Source organism: Notolepis coatsorum (genome assembly GCF_963971535.1).
Source record: "Notolepis coatsorum genome assembly, chromosome: 19".
NCBI lineage: Eukaryota > Metazoa > Chordata > Actinopteri > Aulopiformes > Paralepididae > Notolepis > Notolepis coatsorum.
This window is the reverse complement of record NC_140183.1, coordinates 84409874-84423944: the sequence shown is the minus strand read 5'-3', so window position 1 is coordinate 84423944 and position 14071 is coordinate 84409874. Positions and strand designations below refer to the sequence as shown.

The following is a 14071-nucleotide window of genomic DNA, read 5'->3' as shown; positions in this document are numbered from 1 at the left end:
TGAGGGGTAAGCTCCCTGATCTGGTCCTACCACTGCTTGGCCTTATGGTGTGGGGATTATAAACTAGTCCCAATCTAACTTGTTCTCCGGTGCTTCTGGTATCATAGTTATCTTGAAAGAAGTGTGAAACTAGGCTATACTACAATATCTGATTGGCAATATATGCAGATTTTCTCCCTTATATATCTGAACAGTCCATATCTGTAATTGTAGAAAGAGTGCATCTGTTCTGAATCTACCTTAGGGTCTTTTAGTAGATTATGCAAGGGGAGCCTAGCCTACAGCCTCTCTCTATGGGACTTCAATGTTGCTAGCCAGACCACTATTCTCCATCTCAACTGGCTGAGGACGTCTGAAGTGCGGTGCATTCATACTATGGGGTAGGATCCCTGTCGGTTCCTCTCCATTTCCCTTTTGTGTGCTTCCCCTTCCCAATAACCCACCCGCCCCCCCCCCTCAGGAAGCAGCCAGACAAGCAGAGCTGGCTTTGCAGTCAATCTTGCTGGGGTCAGAGGGGAAGAATGTGACCCCCAGCCCAGTGAGAAAGGCCATGCAGGACTCTGAACAGGGGAACCCCAGATTGGACTGTACGTACTGCATAGGCAAGTCTGGTCTAAACCTGAGAGAGGAGAGAGGAGAGGAGATGAGAAGGTCAGCGCATCAGAATTACAACAGAAAACAGATTTTTTTTTTTTATATCTAGTTCTTCTGCGCGCAATTATTACTTACGTTTTAAATATGGCCCTGAGGGCGACCTTCCTCTCCCTCTCTACGAACTTGTCGATGAGGTAAGAGGCCATGCGCGGGGCTTTCAAATACAGCTCAAAGAAGCGGTGGTAGTTTCCCAGCGCCCAGGCGGCACGGAGGGAGAGAGCGTGGGACACACACACATCCTCCCGCAGTGCTGGGGTCAGGTATACCAACTCGGTGGTTAAGTCTGAATGGAAAGACAAACCAGAGTTAAGAAGAGAACAAACACCATTGCATACTTTGGATATAAAAAGTTAACTGGGACAGGTTTAAAGCGGGATTGGGTCATCGGAGAGGGTGATCGGCTGCTCCCTTCCCTCCCTCGAGTCCCTACACTCCACCAGGGCATTGAGGAGGGCGAGGAAAATCATGGCTGACCCCGCCCACAGCCTCTTCACCATGCTCCCCCACGGCAGGTGGCTACGGCTGCCCAAGACACTAAAAACCTGTCCCCCCCCCCCCTTTCGGACTTTGTGCTGCACTGATAACATGTCTACAACCACTGCAATTTATTGTCTTATCGTTGTCTCACTGTTCTGTCCTGTTTTGCACTTTATTTATTATTCTTATTTGTGAAAAAAGTTTATGCACTGTACTGTCGTATCTTGTTCCATTGTGTTTACATAAATGGTGAATAAAGCAATCTGAATTTAATATATATATATTCTTTTTTAACAAATCACATCAAAATCCCAATACAAACTAAATCTTTTTGAGGCAGTGTGAACCAAACATAAGCCAAGGTAATTATTTGTACAGTAAATATATATTTTTTTATATCCACTTTTTCTCCTCCCGGTTCTCTTTTTTTTCTACTTTTTCTCCCCATTTTCTATTTTTCTCCTTTCCCCAATTTTGTATCTTCCAATTCTCCCCTCCCCTGTCTCGAACGTTGTTAGGCCATGCCTCCCACAAGCCGGCTGCAATGTGGACGAAGCCTTGCATCACGTGTCCCCTCCAGTACGCAAGGAGGCAGCCGTCGCATCTTTTCACCTGCACAGCGCGATCTCTCAGCGGCGAGGGTCTGCGTGGGAGGGACACGCCGCCCTCGTCGCTTCCAGATTCTACTGCGCAGGCGCACCAACCGACCTGTGCCCCCCACTGGTCGGTCTAGGGAGGGTTGATAAGATACTATCACATGTCCCATCCAATACATGCGGAGTCAGCCAGCCACTTCTTTTCACCTGCCAGCGCGGGCTCTCATTGGTGAGGTGTAACGTGTGAGAGGCTCACACTACCCTCACCATCTACCTTCCTCGCTGTGCAGGCGCCCTGACCGACCTGTAGGAGTCGCTGTTTACAACGACCAGATTACCACCCACCGGCTTCCCTCCCGCTGACTCTGCCAATTGAGCCAGTACGACGGCCGGCCAAGCCGGAGGCAACGCTGACAGCCGGATTCGATACCAGTGTCTCTCGCGTTGGTGACGAGCGCTTAGTCCGCTGCGCCACCCAGCCGCCCCTTTGTACAGTAAATGTCATATTGTGAACCCAGGAACAGTTGGGTCAACTATGAAAATATACCATCGAATTTTTACTTCTCAAAAAATCTCCCACCCAGAAAGTATTTGCTTATTAACTAGGGTTGGGTCCTGAACTCTGTACCTTTAAGGGTACATCGGTACTACCAAGTACTTATTCATGCTAGATCAGTTGATATCAAATTTCAGTACCTTTACATGTTGTAATATACTAGACAAATATATATATATATTACTGTCCCATCTCTTGGGTCTTTGGAAAGACCAGACAAGATCAGAGGAGTTTGATAATATTTACTGAGCATGGCCAGATCATTTAAACATTTACAAATGTTGAAATACATGATCATGCGATTTATTTTTGTGTGTGTTACAATAATAAATAACAAAATGTTCTAAATAAATAACAATGTTGACGTTGAGAAGTTTGGATTATTATTATTTTATTTATATATATTTTATATATTTCTTTTACAACTGAAGTTTAAAAGAAATGATTAAAGAGAGTTTGAAAGTATCGAAAAAAGGTACCGCTGGGTTCCGATAACGTATTCCAGGAACTGGTACTGGTTAAAATGTGAACGGTACCTAATCCTAGTATTAACTCATTACCATACTGTGCAAATTCTGACAACTGCTATAAAGCCAAACTTCCCACACAACTGAATGTTTATAGCATCAAGACATTAAATATTGAGCCATCACCTCCAGAGTTATTCGTGAAGATGTAGTACAGCAGTCTGTATGCTGTGAACTCTCCAATGTTTTCCGACGGGTTGTCCTTATACAGGGCCTTCAGCTGCGTCTGGCACTGGTTGAACTCTGCATGGTCACCCTGATGACAAATCACATACAATCAGGCTGTTAAAAGTCTGTTCAAATACAATGCAAAGCCACATTTAGAGGCTACGTGAATGCCATTCGTTCAAGTAGAAAATGTTGGGGCGCTCTAGTAGCACACCATGTAACGCGCTGCGTTGCGAAACGGCCGACCCGGGTTCGACTCCCGGACCCGGCATCCTTTGCCGAATGTCTTCCCCTGCTCTGTCTCCCATTTCCTCCTCTCCCTCTACCGCACTGCCCGGTAGTACAAACCAATAAAATTCTACAAAAACATATTTATAAAAAAAAAATTAAAAAATCTGCCTGGTACAATGACGCAGATGTGGGCATATTTTGGCAATGAATATGAAATCTAGGTTACATTTAGAAATTGTCCCGTTTTTGTAAATGTCAACAATGCTACTGTTGAGACCAAAGGCACTAGCATGTCTTCATACCAATTTTGCTATTCATTTGTCATTAATGGGTCAAACTGATCTGTATCTGAACATATTATTAATAATGAAGCTACCAAAACACAGACAGAGGAAGACAAACTCACCTTTTCCAGGGCGATGCGGGCATGACACTCGTACACTTCCACTGTGAACTCTGTACGAACTCCTTGGACCTAGCAGTGGGAAGAAAAGGTAAGACAGATCTCGAGATTGGCAAGACTGGAGTAAAAACAGTCACTTAACCTTTTCTATAGGGCTTTTTTAGGGTCCTTATTGGAACTGATATTGGAGGGTATTCGTCAGCTTTTACAGGACAATATCATCAAAACACTTGAAATTAACGATTATGAAAATTGGCATAGGATTAGCTATGCTTTTCCATTATTTATATATATATATCCTAAGCCCTTATTAATTTCCTTCCCTGGACATGATAGGTGTTAATGAAGAAGACCAACCGTGAGGTCCTGTCTGATGGACTTCATTTGTTCACAGGCGTAGACGTAGTCCTGGTTCGTTTTCCAGTGGCTCTTCACCGCCAGCAGAGATTTTCTCAACACCTTGAGTGCAAAGTCAATAAAGCAAGGGATTAAGGCCTTGTCCAGACGAAAACGATTTTGATCTTTTTAGTTCTCATTTAAAAAAAGGTTTCAGTAAAAACAAAATAGTCTCAAGACGCTAGCTTCCAACGGATAGGAGACACACACCGCGGCGCAAATGCAGCTCCACAGGCAGCCGGTGATGAGGAGGAGGAAGAGCTGCTGATTTTAAAATCGGCAGGAGAGAGCTGGTCAAAGCCATATATAATGTAATAGCCCTGTGGTGCGGTTGGAGGCAGCTAGAACTACCTGTTGTATTAAATTAATTGATTGATGTTAGGGATGCTCGATATTGGCTTTTTTACCGATACCGATATTGTCCAACTCTTAATTTCCAATACCAATATCAACCGATACCGATATATGCAGGGTTTCCACCCCCCAAAAAACTGAATAATTTCAGGTAATTAAGTAAGGGATAATGTATAGCTACGAGGTCATTGTCGCAAAATAATTGACCGACAGTTTAAAATACCGAGCCGCCTCGGCGAGGTGTTTTAAACGTAAGTGAAGGTCAATTATTTTGCGACAATGATCGAGTATAGCTATACATTATCCCGCTTATTACATGGCTAACTTACTAACAATATACCTAATTCATTTTACATCGACTCGCAACAGTAACACTGGTTCTGGCTCCGCTGAGTGCTCGTCGCTCCGCCCCCCAGCAGCTTCCCCGGCAGCCGGCAGTTTGCACTGATGTCAGTGGGCTTGATTGCGAACAGCTGCGCACAGCCGCGGTCATTATTGTGGGCTTGATTGCGAACAGCTGCGCACAGCGGCCATTATTGTCCCACAGCGGTCATTATTGTCTGATAACTGACCTCTGACGCGCGCTATTGACCAATCACAAGCAAGCATTTCGGCGAATGTGAAAACGCCATGTAATAACATTACATATCTCTTGTTGTGGAATTAACACAACATTATGCATACTTTTGACAATAAATAAAACCAGAATTTGTTCTTACTTGCTTGCCTGGGTAAATAAAGGTTCTAGAAATGTAAAAAAATTAAATAAAAATTTAAAACCGATATCACATTTGAATGCCGATATCGGCCGATAATATCGGTAGGCCGATAATATCGGACATCCCTTTAACTTGTCTCCGTGTCCAGTCCTTTCGACTAGCTCCACTCGTGCATTGTAAACAATGAATGATGCATGCAATTGTATTAACGTTACTGTGTGGTGTAGCTATGTTAATCAATTCTGAATGGCATTAACGTTAGTTGGGTATGCTAGTGCTAATGTGATAGCATTGAATAGCATCAACGCTAGCTGGCTGGCTACAACGAATTCTCACAAGCTGGCATCGTAAAATCTCAACACCAGGCCCATGGGAATACTATTTACTAAATTATGGAGGCTTTTTAATAGTCAAGGTAAGAGAGGATTTGTCATGATCAACTGAAGGCATATGCTATGGAACAGTCTATGTGCTTGGCTACTTGGCAGGCCTTTTTCTGAAAACCCAAATAAGCTACGTGTATTTATTAATCACAGTAGCCTCCCGGTGTTTAATAAAAACTTCTAGCCAGGACATATAAGACATTATGTATCATGTTTCTTTTTTGTTGGTTTGGTTTGCATGCGGATTAAGGGAGATGTCAATCTGTTGTCGACGGTGGTAGTACAGGGGCAGTACATTTAGCTGTAAAAGCCTGATCAAGCTCAATAGCTTCTGTAACACGAACGCAACTACTCTGTACATGCCATTGTTGTTGTGATGTTAGCTGAGTTTGCACATGCGGGTTAAGGGAGGTGGGCTATCGAGTCATCGGTTCAGGAAAATGCACGTATAGGCTTGTAAAGACGGCGACGCAAGGGGGTATCTTCAGATGTTCCCACTCTGGGACCCAGTTTCAGTTTATAATACCGTGGCCAACGTTAGATGATTCATGTAGTGTGGGTGATATGATCATCAGAGCAGTTTGTATCGAACACGGTAATAATAAACGCCGAAACTTACCCCAGTCTCCTCGGGCCGTTGGGCGATCAGCTTGGAGTAGAACGTTTTCTATTATGGGATGTTGATCTAGATTAACCATTTCCAGGTTGTATAATACTATATACGTCCAAATAACGTTGTTTATTGAGTTAGGGCGAGCGATTGATTATCCAGTGTGTCGAGATGGAGCCCCGGGAGCTATAGCGAGTGGCCGGACCGAATTTGGATGAGCACTAGGGATGCCCCCCGGACCCCGGTTCTAAACGGGAACCGGTACTGAATTAGAAAAAACCGGAGTATTAATAAGCTCCGACGTTATCGGTACTGCTATCGATACTCGAGAAAGTATTATTATTATGAGGTTTTTTTCCAGGAATTTAAACGTTGCAAACTATCTCTCCTCTCTCTGTCTCTGCACGAGAAGCGAGCCGCAGCAAGCCATTACACACACTTGTCGCGAGCCGCTCACACTCACACATACACGGGTAGGGACTGGAGGTGCCCGTCCGTGGCTAGCTACGGAGCTAATAGTCAGTTTCAGTGTTGCTGGATGGTACACTCTAACGTTAACGTTATGCCGAGTTCATACTACACTACACGTATGAACTCGACATAGCGTTAACGTTACTCCGTTTCCATGAAGTGTTTAATTAGCAGCAATCTGTTCTGTTGTTGAACATTTAACGTTAACGTGGCTAGCTACGTTAGCTACGGAGCTAATATAGTGTACCGTCCATCCAGCAACACTGAAACTGACTAACGTTAACGTTATGCCGACTCGCCGAGTTCATACTACACTACACGTATGAACTCGACATAGCGTTAACGTTACTCCGTTTCCATGAAGTGTTTAATTAGCAACAATCTGTTCCGTTGTTGAAAATTTAACGTTAAGGTAGGTATCCGATGCACTTCCGGCGTGGACAGGAAAACGTCGTGAAATCGTTGTAGTCATTTTGTAGTCTTATTAACTAAAAGATTTTAACAAAATAAAAAGCAGCAGCACTATTGCATAACTGAGTCATGTTTGCTATGTATTTCTTTCGTTAGGGGAGTAGGACATTTGTTTCACAGTTTTAGCATGATGTTTTATAGATGGCCAGGTTAAACACAGGTTTTTGTTTTTTAAGAGGGGGGTGGTTTGATTTGATTGAAGTTTATTTCAAATATGCAACACAACAAACAAATATCAAGTACAGATATAGCCTTAAGCCGTTCAAATAATAATTTATAATTTTTTTTCTATTTAAATATATTTAAATAATAATCTAAAAGAACCGATAAGAGTATCGATAAAGTACCGAACCGTTAAGCAGTATCGATAAGAGTAGTAGTATCGATAAAATCCTAACGATACCCATCCCTAATGAGCACCACTTTCTGTTTCCGGTTTTCTGTTTGGGTGATCCGCCGATCGGCCACCAGATGGCGCTCTTGAACCGTTGGAGAGTTGAGAGGAGATCAACAAGAGATCTCAAGTCTCCGCGGGTGAAATATGATTGCCATCACAGATTTTTGAAATATTGATCTCAATGATGTGTTACGGCGTCATTGGCAGATTACGCATGGCGGAGAATGACGTGTTAACTCGTCCTTGGCGATTAAAGGGTTAAATAAACAGCTAAATGTCATCCTGTCTCAGTCTCTTGTTTCAGGATCAAGAAGAGGTCAACTGTAGGTAGGTGGGGGGTTGGCCACTTAACTTTAACTTGGCTGTTAACTAGAGGTCGACAGAAGATGAGTTATGACTCACGTGCACGGGGCGCACAGTGGCGGGGTCAGGGGCGCAGGTGAGTCTCAGGTAGATTTTGGTGATATCCTGGCAGGTTCCCACGATGGGGCAGTCCTCCCAGCTGAGGGCCTCCTGGGTGCCGCTGGGCAGGTCCAGGGAGTTGATGGAGAGGACCAGGGGCTCAGAGCGAAGCTGTTTGTGGAAGCGTGCAGCCCTGTTCTGCTTCTTCACCTCCCGGTTGGGGTCATTGAAGTCCATTCCGCCTTTCCTCTTCTTGCCGAACCCTGAGTTAGAGTCGTCCATGTTTCTGGGGGGGGGGGGGGGGGAGGGGGGGTAGTATACCATGACTTCCAAGGCATGACTCATCAGGAGTAGAATTGTTTTAAAAGGATATTAAGATTCAAGACTATCAAGGGTTCTGGTTATTTATTCCTCTGTTACCTCCTGCCTCGGTTGGCTCTTCCTCCTCTGCCTCGTCCTCCACGCTCTCCACCGCCACGCCCTCGGTCCCGGTCGTTACCGCGGCCACGTCCTCCTTTCTGGTTTCGTCGGGACAGCTGAGGTCGGAGGTCACTGGAAATACTGCTATCCGACTGTGAGCCAGAGTCACTGGTGGATTTAGAAACAATTTATATATACTTAGTTATATACACACTAGGCATCAACTGGGATAATAGGCAGGGTCAGGGAGCGGGCATCACTTGGATAAAAGAAGGATTAGGGACAGAATTTTTATTGATAGAATGGCCATTTCCATTCAAATCTACATTCGTGAGCGGTCATTTGGCTGACCTTAATATGGCTGCCATACAATGCTTGATAATGTCGTCATAGAAACCAAATGTTGGTTTGGCACATGCATTCAGTGGAGGTTGTTTCTATGCCTCATGCACGGTCCACACTAGGCTTGCCGTAGTAGTCGGTGATACCAGTGTTACTCTGTGTTCAGGCAGCCACCGAGTACATTACTTGCCCACCGCCCCCACTTTTTTATAGAAATTAACCCATTTAGTTTATTTTCGCATATCAGTGCCCACATTCAAATAAAAAAGACTAACTTGTAAAATACTAAGCATGTTATCAAGCGTGTAAGTCAGCTTACTGACTGTCTGCGGCTGCGCTGACAGCAGCTATATTTAAGTGTCACTTTCACTTACAGAGTAGTTTTAACTTCACGTGAAGGAGAGAAAGAAGGCTCTAGAAACAACATGACACGTTACACAATCATGCTAGAGGATTTAGATGAATTTCAATATTAAACCCTGCAGCAGTGAAAGCTCGACTAGAGGATCAGAAGACCAGTCCAGACCAGCAACAGTATGTTTGCGCAGCATGTGATGAATACACTACATTGATTTTTAAATTAGAACCCAACGCCAACTGTGTGTTGCAACAACAACAGACAGACGGACAGTGGACCAATCTAGCCGCATAACATTAAATATTAAAGAAAGTGCTCTACACATAGAGCGTAATTTTGTCAAATGTCCATTGTCACCGGTAATACTGGTGTTGCCATGGGTTTATCATCCATGGGAAATTCCACATCACCGTGGCAACCCTAGTCCACACATAAGAGCAATTGACCATATTCACACAGTGGCCATTTTGCTCTTATGTCATGCAATCTGGCCATTGTGTGAATATGGTCAATGCTCGTTTTCATGACAACCTCAACAAAATTCTATTGCAGCCATCTTATACATGTGATGCATGTATAATTTATTTAAGCCATATATGCATCGAGGCTATGAGTGCGTAACTTGGTCAGCAACTCTGACACCGGTGTGTGTCCCCTTTTTTCTAATAAAGGAAATGACCATCATGCCAAACCAGGAAGGGAACCAGCCTCACCTTCGCCGGTGCCTCTGGTTGCTACGGTCTCGGTGTCTGCCGTGGGCGGGGGACGGCGAGCGAGAGGACGAGCCGGACGAGCTAGAAGAGGGGCTCCTCTGAGAGAAGACGTTCCTGTAGTGGCCTAGTCTGTGACCAACGCCCCTGCCTCGCGTAGTTCCCACTGTGGCCCCACCACGGCTGATGGTGCTGTCCAATGTCCTTTGGGACGGCATAGCCTCCCAGCGAGACAGCTTGGCCTTCAGTCTGGGGGACAGAGAAATTGAAAGTGTTAATGCATGAGATTCACAGCAAGTGCTCAATTGAAACATCGACATACAAACTCTCAAATAAGCTTGTATAAAAGGTGCTACAATGGACCAGTTTAAAGTTAAGCTCTGAACCAAGTAGGGATGCACTACTCTGCAACCATGTTAAAACATGGCATCAGTATTGGTTTCTTTTCTCCAATACCAAGAGCCATGTGTAACATGTCAGAAACAAAAGCACATCATGTGAAATATCTCATATCCATCCTTTTTGTGTGAAGTGTTCTGTTCAGTGCAAGTAATGGTTCAGTTCTGTTCACGTGATCCACCCTGGATGATCACCATCGGCCATCATTTTATCAGCTCCCTCTCCAACTTCACCCCAGCATCGGAATACACCATCTCAGAGCTCATCCGTAAAGCCAAAACCACCACCTGTCAGCTTGATCCTCTTCCCACCACCCTCGTCAAAGCCTGCCTGCCATCAATCTCACCCATGATCACGGACATAATAAATTCCTCCCTCGCCTCTGGAACCGTAGCCCCCACTCTCAAACTGGCTGCAATCACCCCCATCCTCAAAAAACCCGGTGCTGACTCAGCTGATTTAAACCAGATGGCATACCCTTAAGGGCGCACAGAGCTTCTTCCTTCGTAATTGGGGCGTTAAGGAGCAAGTTCTGAGCTTTCAATACCTTAGGGAGGTGCAAGTCAGCGAAAAAAGCTTGCATGTCAGAGAGAGCACCATCGGGTCATTCAGTCCTATAGAGTTGGGCATAGAAAGAGGCAAACTCTTTATTAATAGTTTGTGTCAAAGGACCTGACCCCGTTTGAGTCCGAGATTGAGGCTATTACTTGGGTGTCAGCCCTCTTTTTTGCCAAGTTAGCTAGGCACCTGCCAGGCTTGTCACCGTGTTCGTACATTCTCTGTCTGGCAAATTTAAGAGAGTATTCGGCGTCTTGGATCAGAAGAGTGTTTAACGCAGTTCTGGTGGCCGTAAGCTCTATAAGCACAGCCGGGGCTGGGTTTGAAACATGTTGATTCTCAAGGTCGGCTAGTTTGGATTCAAGAAGTTTGCATTGTTCATTTTTCTTGCGTTTCTTGGATGATACGTAAGACATAATCAGTCCGCGAGAAAATACCTTGGATGTTTCCCAGAGCAGAGACGGGTTATCCATAGAATGAGAGTTAATTGAGTAGAACATTTTAAATTCCGATTCGAAATAGGAGACAAACCTATCATCCTTGAGGAGGTATGGGTTAAGACACCAACATCTCGATAGCGCCCTCTCTTCTGACAAGGAGTAGACCAGATATATAGGGGCGTGATCAGATAAAACAATACTTCCGATTGTGCAGGACGATACCAGAAAGAGCTTAGAGGAAGGGATGAAGAAATAGTCTATTCTACTGTTGCTCTTATGTGGGCCGCTAAAAAAGGTGAACTTCAGTTCGGATGGGCAAAGGGTTCTCCAGACATCTGAGAATCCAATGTCTGTACATAGGGAGGAGAGCATTTTTGCTTGCCTAGAGGGGGGAACCAAACTGGGTGAGAGTTTGTCAAGAGACGGTATAAGGTGACAGTTAAAGTCTCCGCCCACAAAGGCATTCTCAGAGGCCAGGCCATTAAATTCAGTAAATACTTTGGATAGAAAGTCAGTAGAGTAGCCTGGGGGACAGTATACATTCATAAATGTCATTTCTTTACCCTTAAGAACCCCTTTGATAATCACATAGCGACCGTGGCTATCTAAAGAGGAAGTTATGAGTCTAAAGGGGAGATTTTTATTGATCAGTATGGCCACTCCCCTACTAAATGTAGAATAGTTTGTGGCGAAGACCTGTCCCACCCAACTCTTTTGGAGTTTAGCGGCGTCGTTGGGTCCCATATGGGTTTCCTGTAATAAAGCAATAGAAACATTCTCCTTCTTTAAAAAGGTCAGAATCGCCTTCCTTTGCTAGTTTCTGAAGACCTCAAACATTCCAGGAGCAGAATTAGCCATAGAATATTAGGGGGTGTGTAGACCGGGCAGACCTAAAAAGGCCTGTGGGCACACCAAATTCACCTATTTTAACCACTAAGCATATGTACCTAGAGCCATACATTAAACAAATATTTTCAGTAGTAGACATGTGTCCTGAGCCATACATAAAAAACATAAAGGTGCGGGACCGGTGGGCCTTTCCCCAACAACACAGGGACTCACCATAGGGCCTAAAACCCTCAAACCTACCATAAGTAGATTACTCTCTCAGTGGCTGCTTGCCACAAACAAACAAAAAAAAAGCCTCAAAACGTAGAGTAAATGGAAAAGTTCACATTAAACCTTAAAGAACATGGCTAGGTTTAAACAATAAGAAGAAACCTAGAACAGGAACCATAGCAAGAGAAAAAAGGGGGGGGGGGGTATATAACCCGTGTACTGCATGATAAACGTGTGCAGTACGTCCACCAGGCCGGAAGAGGGCGATACTCTGCTGACAGGTCCGTTGTTTCCTATGGTTCACACAGAGTAGATAGTAGCTTGCTGCCTTGTCATAGCGCAATTAGACCGCCGTGTCAGGAGAGGGCGCTGTGCTCAAGGTCGTCTGACATTTTAGCGGCCTAGCAGGTCAACAGCAGATGATGACGCCTCTGGCCGCAAACGCGACCATTTGCCATGTGTGTGGCTAGCAGTGCGTAGCTGGAAGAGCGTGGCTGATGGATTCGTGAGACCCCAGTCCGAAAAAATATGTACACACACTAAAAAAAGAAAAAAAAATGCATCACGGTGGCATTAACCTAAGTCATGACGAGGCGTAAGTGACACGCATAGAAGTCCTAGGTCATTTAAACAAAGCTAGCGCTTAGCTCCCCGGCATATAGTGGATGTAAAAAAAACAAAAAAAATAAAGTGGCATTATGTAATAGTTATACAAAACAGACCAGGCCAAGCCCCCCTTAAGTCAGACGCCAAGAAAAATAAAGCATCCAGGTGACACCTAACGTCACAGTCAACCCTATTTCTAAGAACGAAGAAATATAGAGCGATATGACGCTCGGCGCGTTAGCCATAGCGTAGTGCTAACGGCCCAAAATCAGGCTACTACCCTGTTTGGTACTGGTGATGCCGGTGTCGAGGCATCACCTACACCGCGTCCTCAGGCGATGAGATGTTTTCTCACGCCGTCTTCGGTCGTGATGAGAAGTCTCGCAGGGAACTGAAGAGACGGCTTAAGTCCTAGCTTGTAGAGGGGGCCCATGACGTCTTTGTAGCGGGAACGCTGCTCCACGACTTCAGGACAGTAGTCCTCAAAGATTAGGACTGGTTTCCCTCTGTATTCCAGCGTTCCCCTCCTCTTCCGTGCCTCCCGGATATAATGATAATGATGTAGGTGAGCAATAACCGCTCTAGGCCTGGAGCCGGGTGCTGGCTTGGCAGTAAGGGCCCTGTGACACCGGTCCAGCTCGGGTGGCGTAGAGAGGACCTCCTTCCCCAGAATTTCAACCAGTACCTCCGCAAAAAAGTCACTAGGCCGGTCGCTATGAACGGACTCATCCAGACCTAATATGCGAATGTTAGACCGGCGGCTGCGGGACTCGCCGTTGGTTAGCTTAGCCTTTAGCTTATCATTGCTCTCTTCTAGCGCCGTACACCTGGCCTCTAGCTCGTCCACCCTGCCAGTCCAAGTATTCAAGCCGTCTTCCACGGAGGTCAGACGCTCGGCATGGTCATTAACCGACGTCCAGAGGCTGTGGAGTTTGGTTTCGAGCGAGGCAGCAGACGCTCTGATTTTGTTGGTTAAGGATTGCCTGAGCTCTCAATTAGCCCAGCAATGGCGGTTATATCAGCGGGAGCGTAGTCCTTCTTGGATTCATTTCTCAGTTGTCTCGTCGCCATTATGGTTCTTGCAGCCAAAATAAATAGGTAGAAACATAAAGGGGGTATATACAAAAAGGTTTAACAGAGTTGAAAATATAAAGAGGCTTTTAGGACTAAATATAAAAATACGGGAGTCACATCGTGGCAATGAGACTACTCCATCCTCGACCCGGAACAGTCCTCATCCTCCTTGACCTCAGTGCAGCATTTGACACCATCTCCCATCCACTACTCCTGGACCGCCTGGCTGGCATTGGGATCACTCTCCTGGTTCACATCTTAACTTACTGACAGACAACAGTTTGTACAAC

The 14071-nt window shown here is 45.1% G+C and overlaps 1 protein-coding gene across 1 annotated transcript in view; it reads right to left on the bottom strand.

The window, feature by feature from the left end:
• Positions 1 to 456: 456 nt before the first annotated feature.
• The window catches only part of leng8 (leukocyte receptor cluster (LRC) member 8), a gene marked incomplete at its 3' end in the record, with an annotated part of 29634 nt that continues 16019 nt past the window's right edge, over positions 457 to 14071 (bottom strand). The window contains exons 8-15 of the mRNA XM_084335869.1: positions 9649 to 9894; positions 8236 to 8403; positions 7816 to 8101; positions 3970 to 4071; positions 3616 to 3684; positions 2937 to 3066; positions 730 to 937; positions 457 to 619 (exon numbers count right to left, since the gene is read on the bottom strand). Of these exons, the coding sequence (XP_084191995.1) occupies positions 457 to 619; positions 730 to 937; positions 2937 to 3066; positions 3616 to 3684; positions 3970 to 4071; positions 7816 to 8101; positions 8236 to 8403; positions 9649 to 9894 (1372 nt within the window). The remainder of the gene's footprint in view (positions 620 to 729; positions 938 to 2936; positions 3067 to 3615; positions 3685 to 3969; positions 4072 to 7815; positions 8102 to 8235; positions 8404 to 9648; positions 9895 to 14071) is intronic.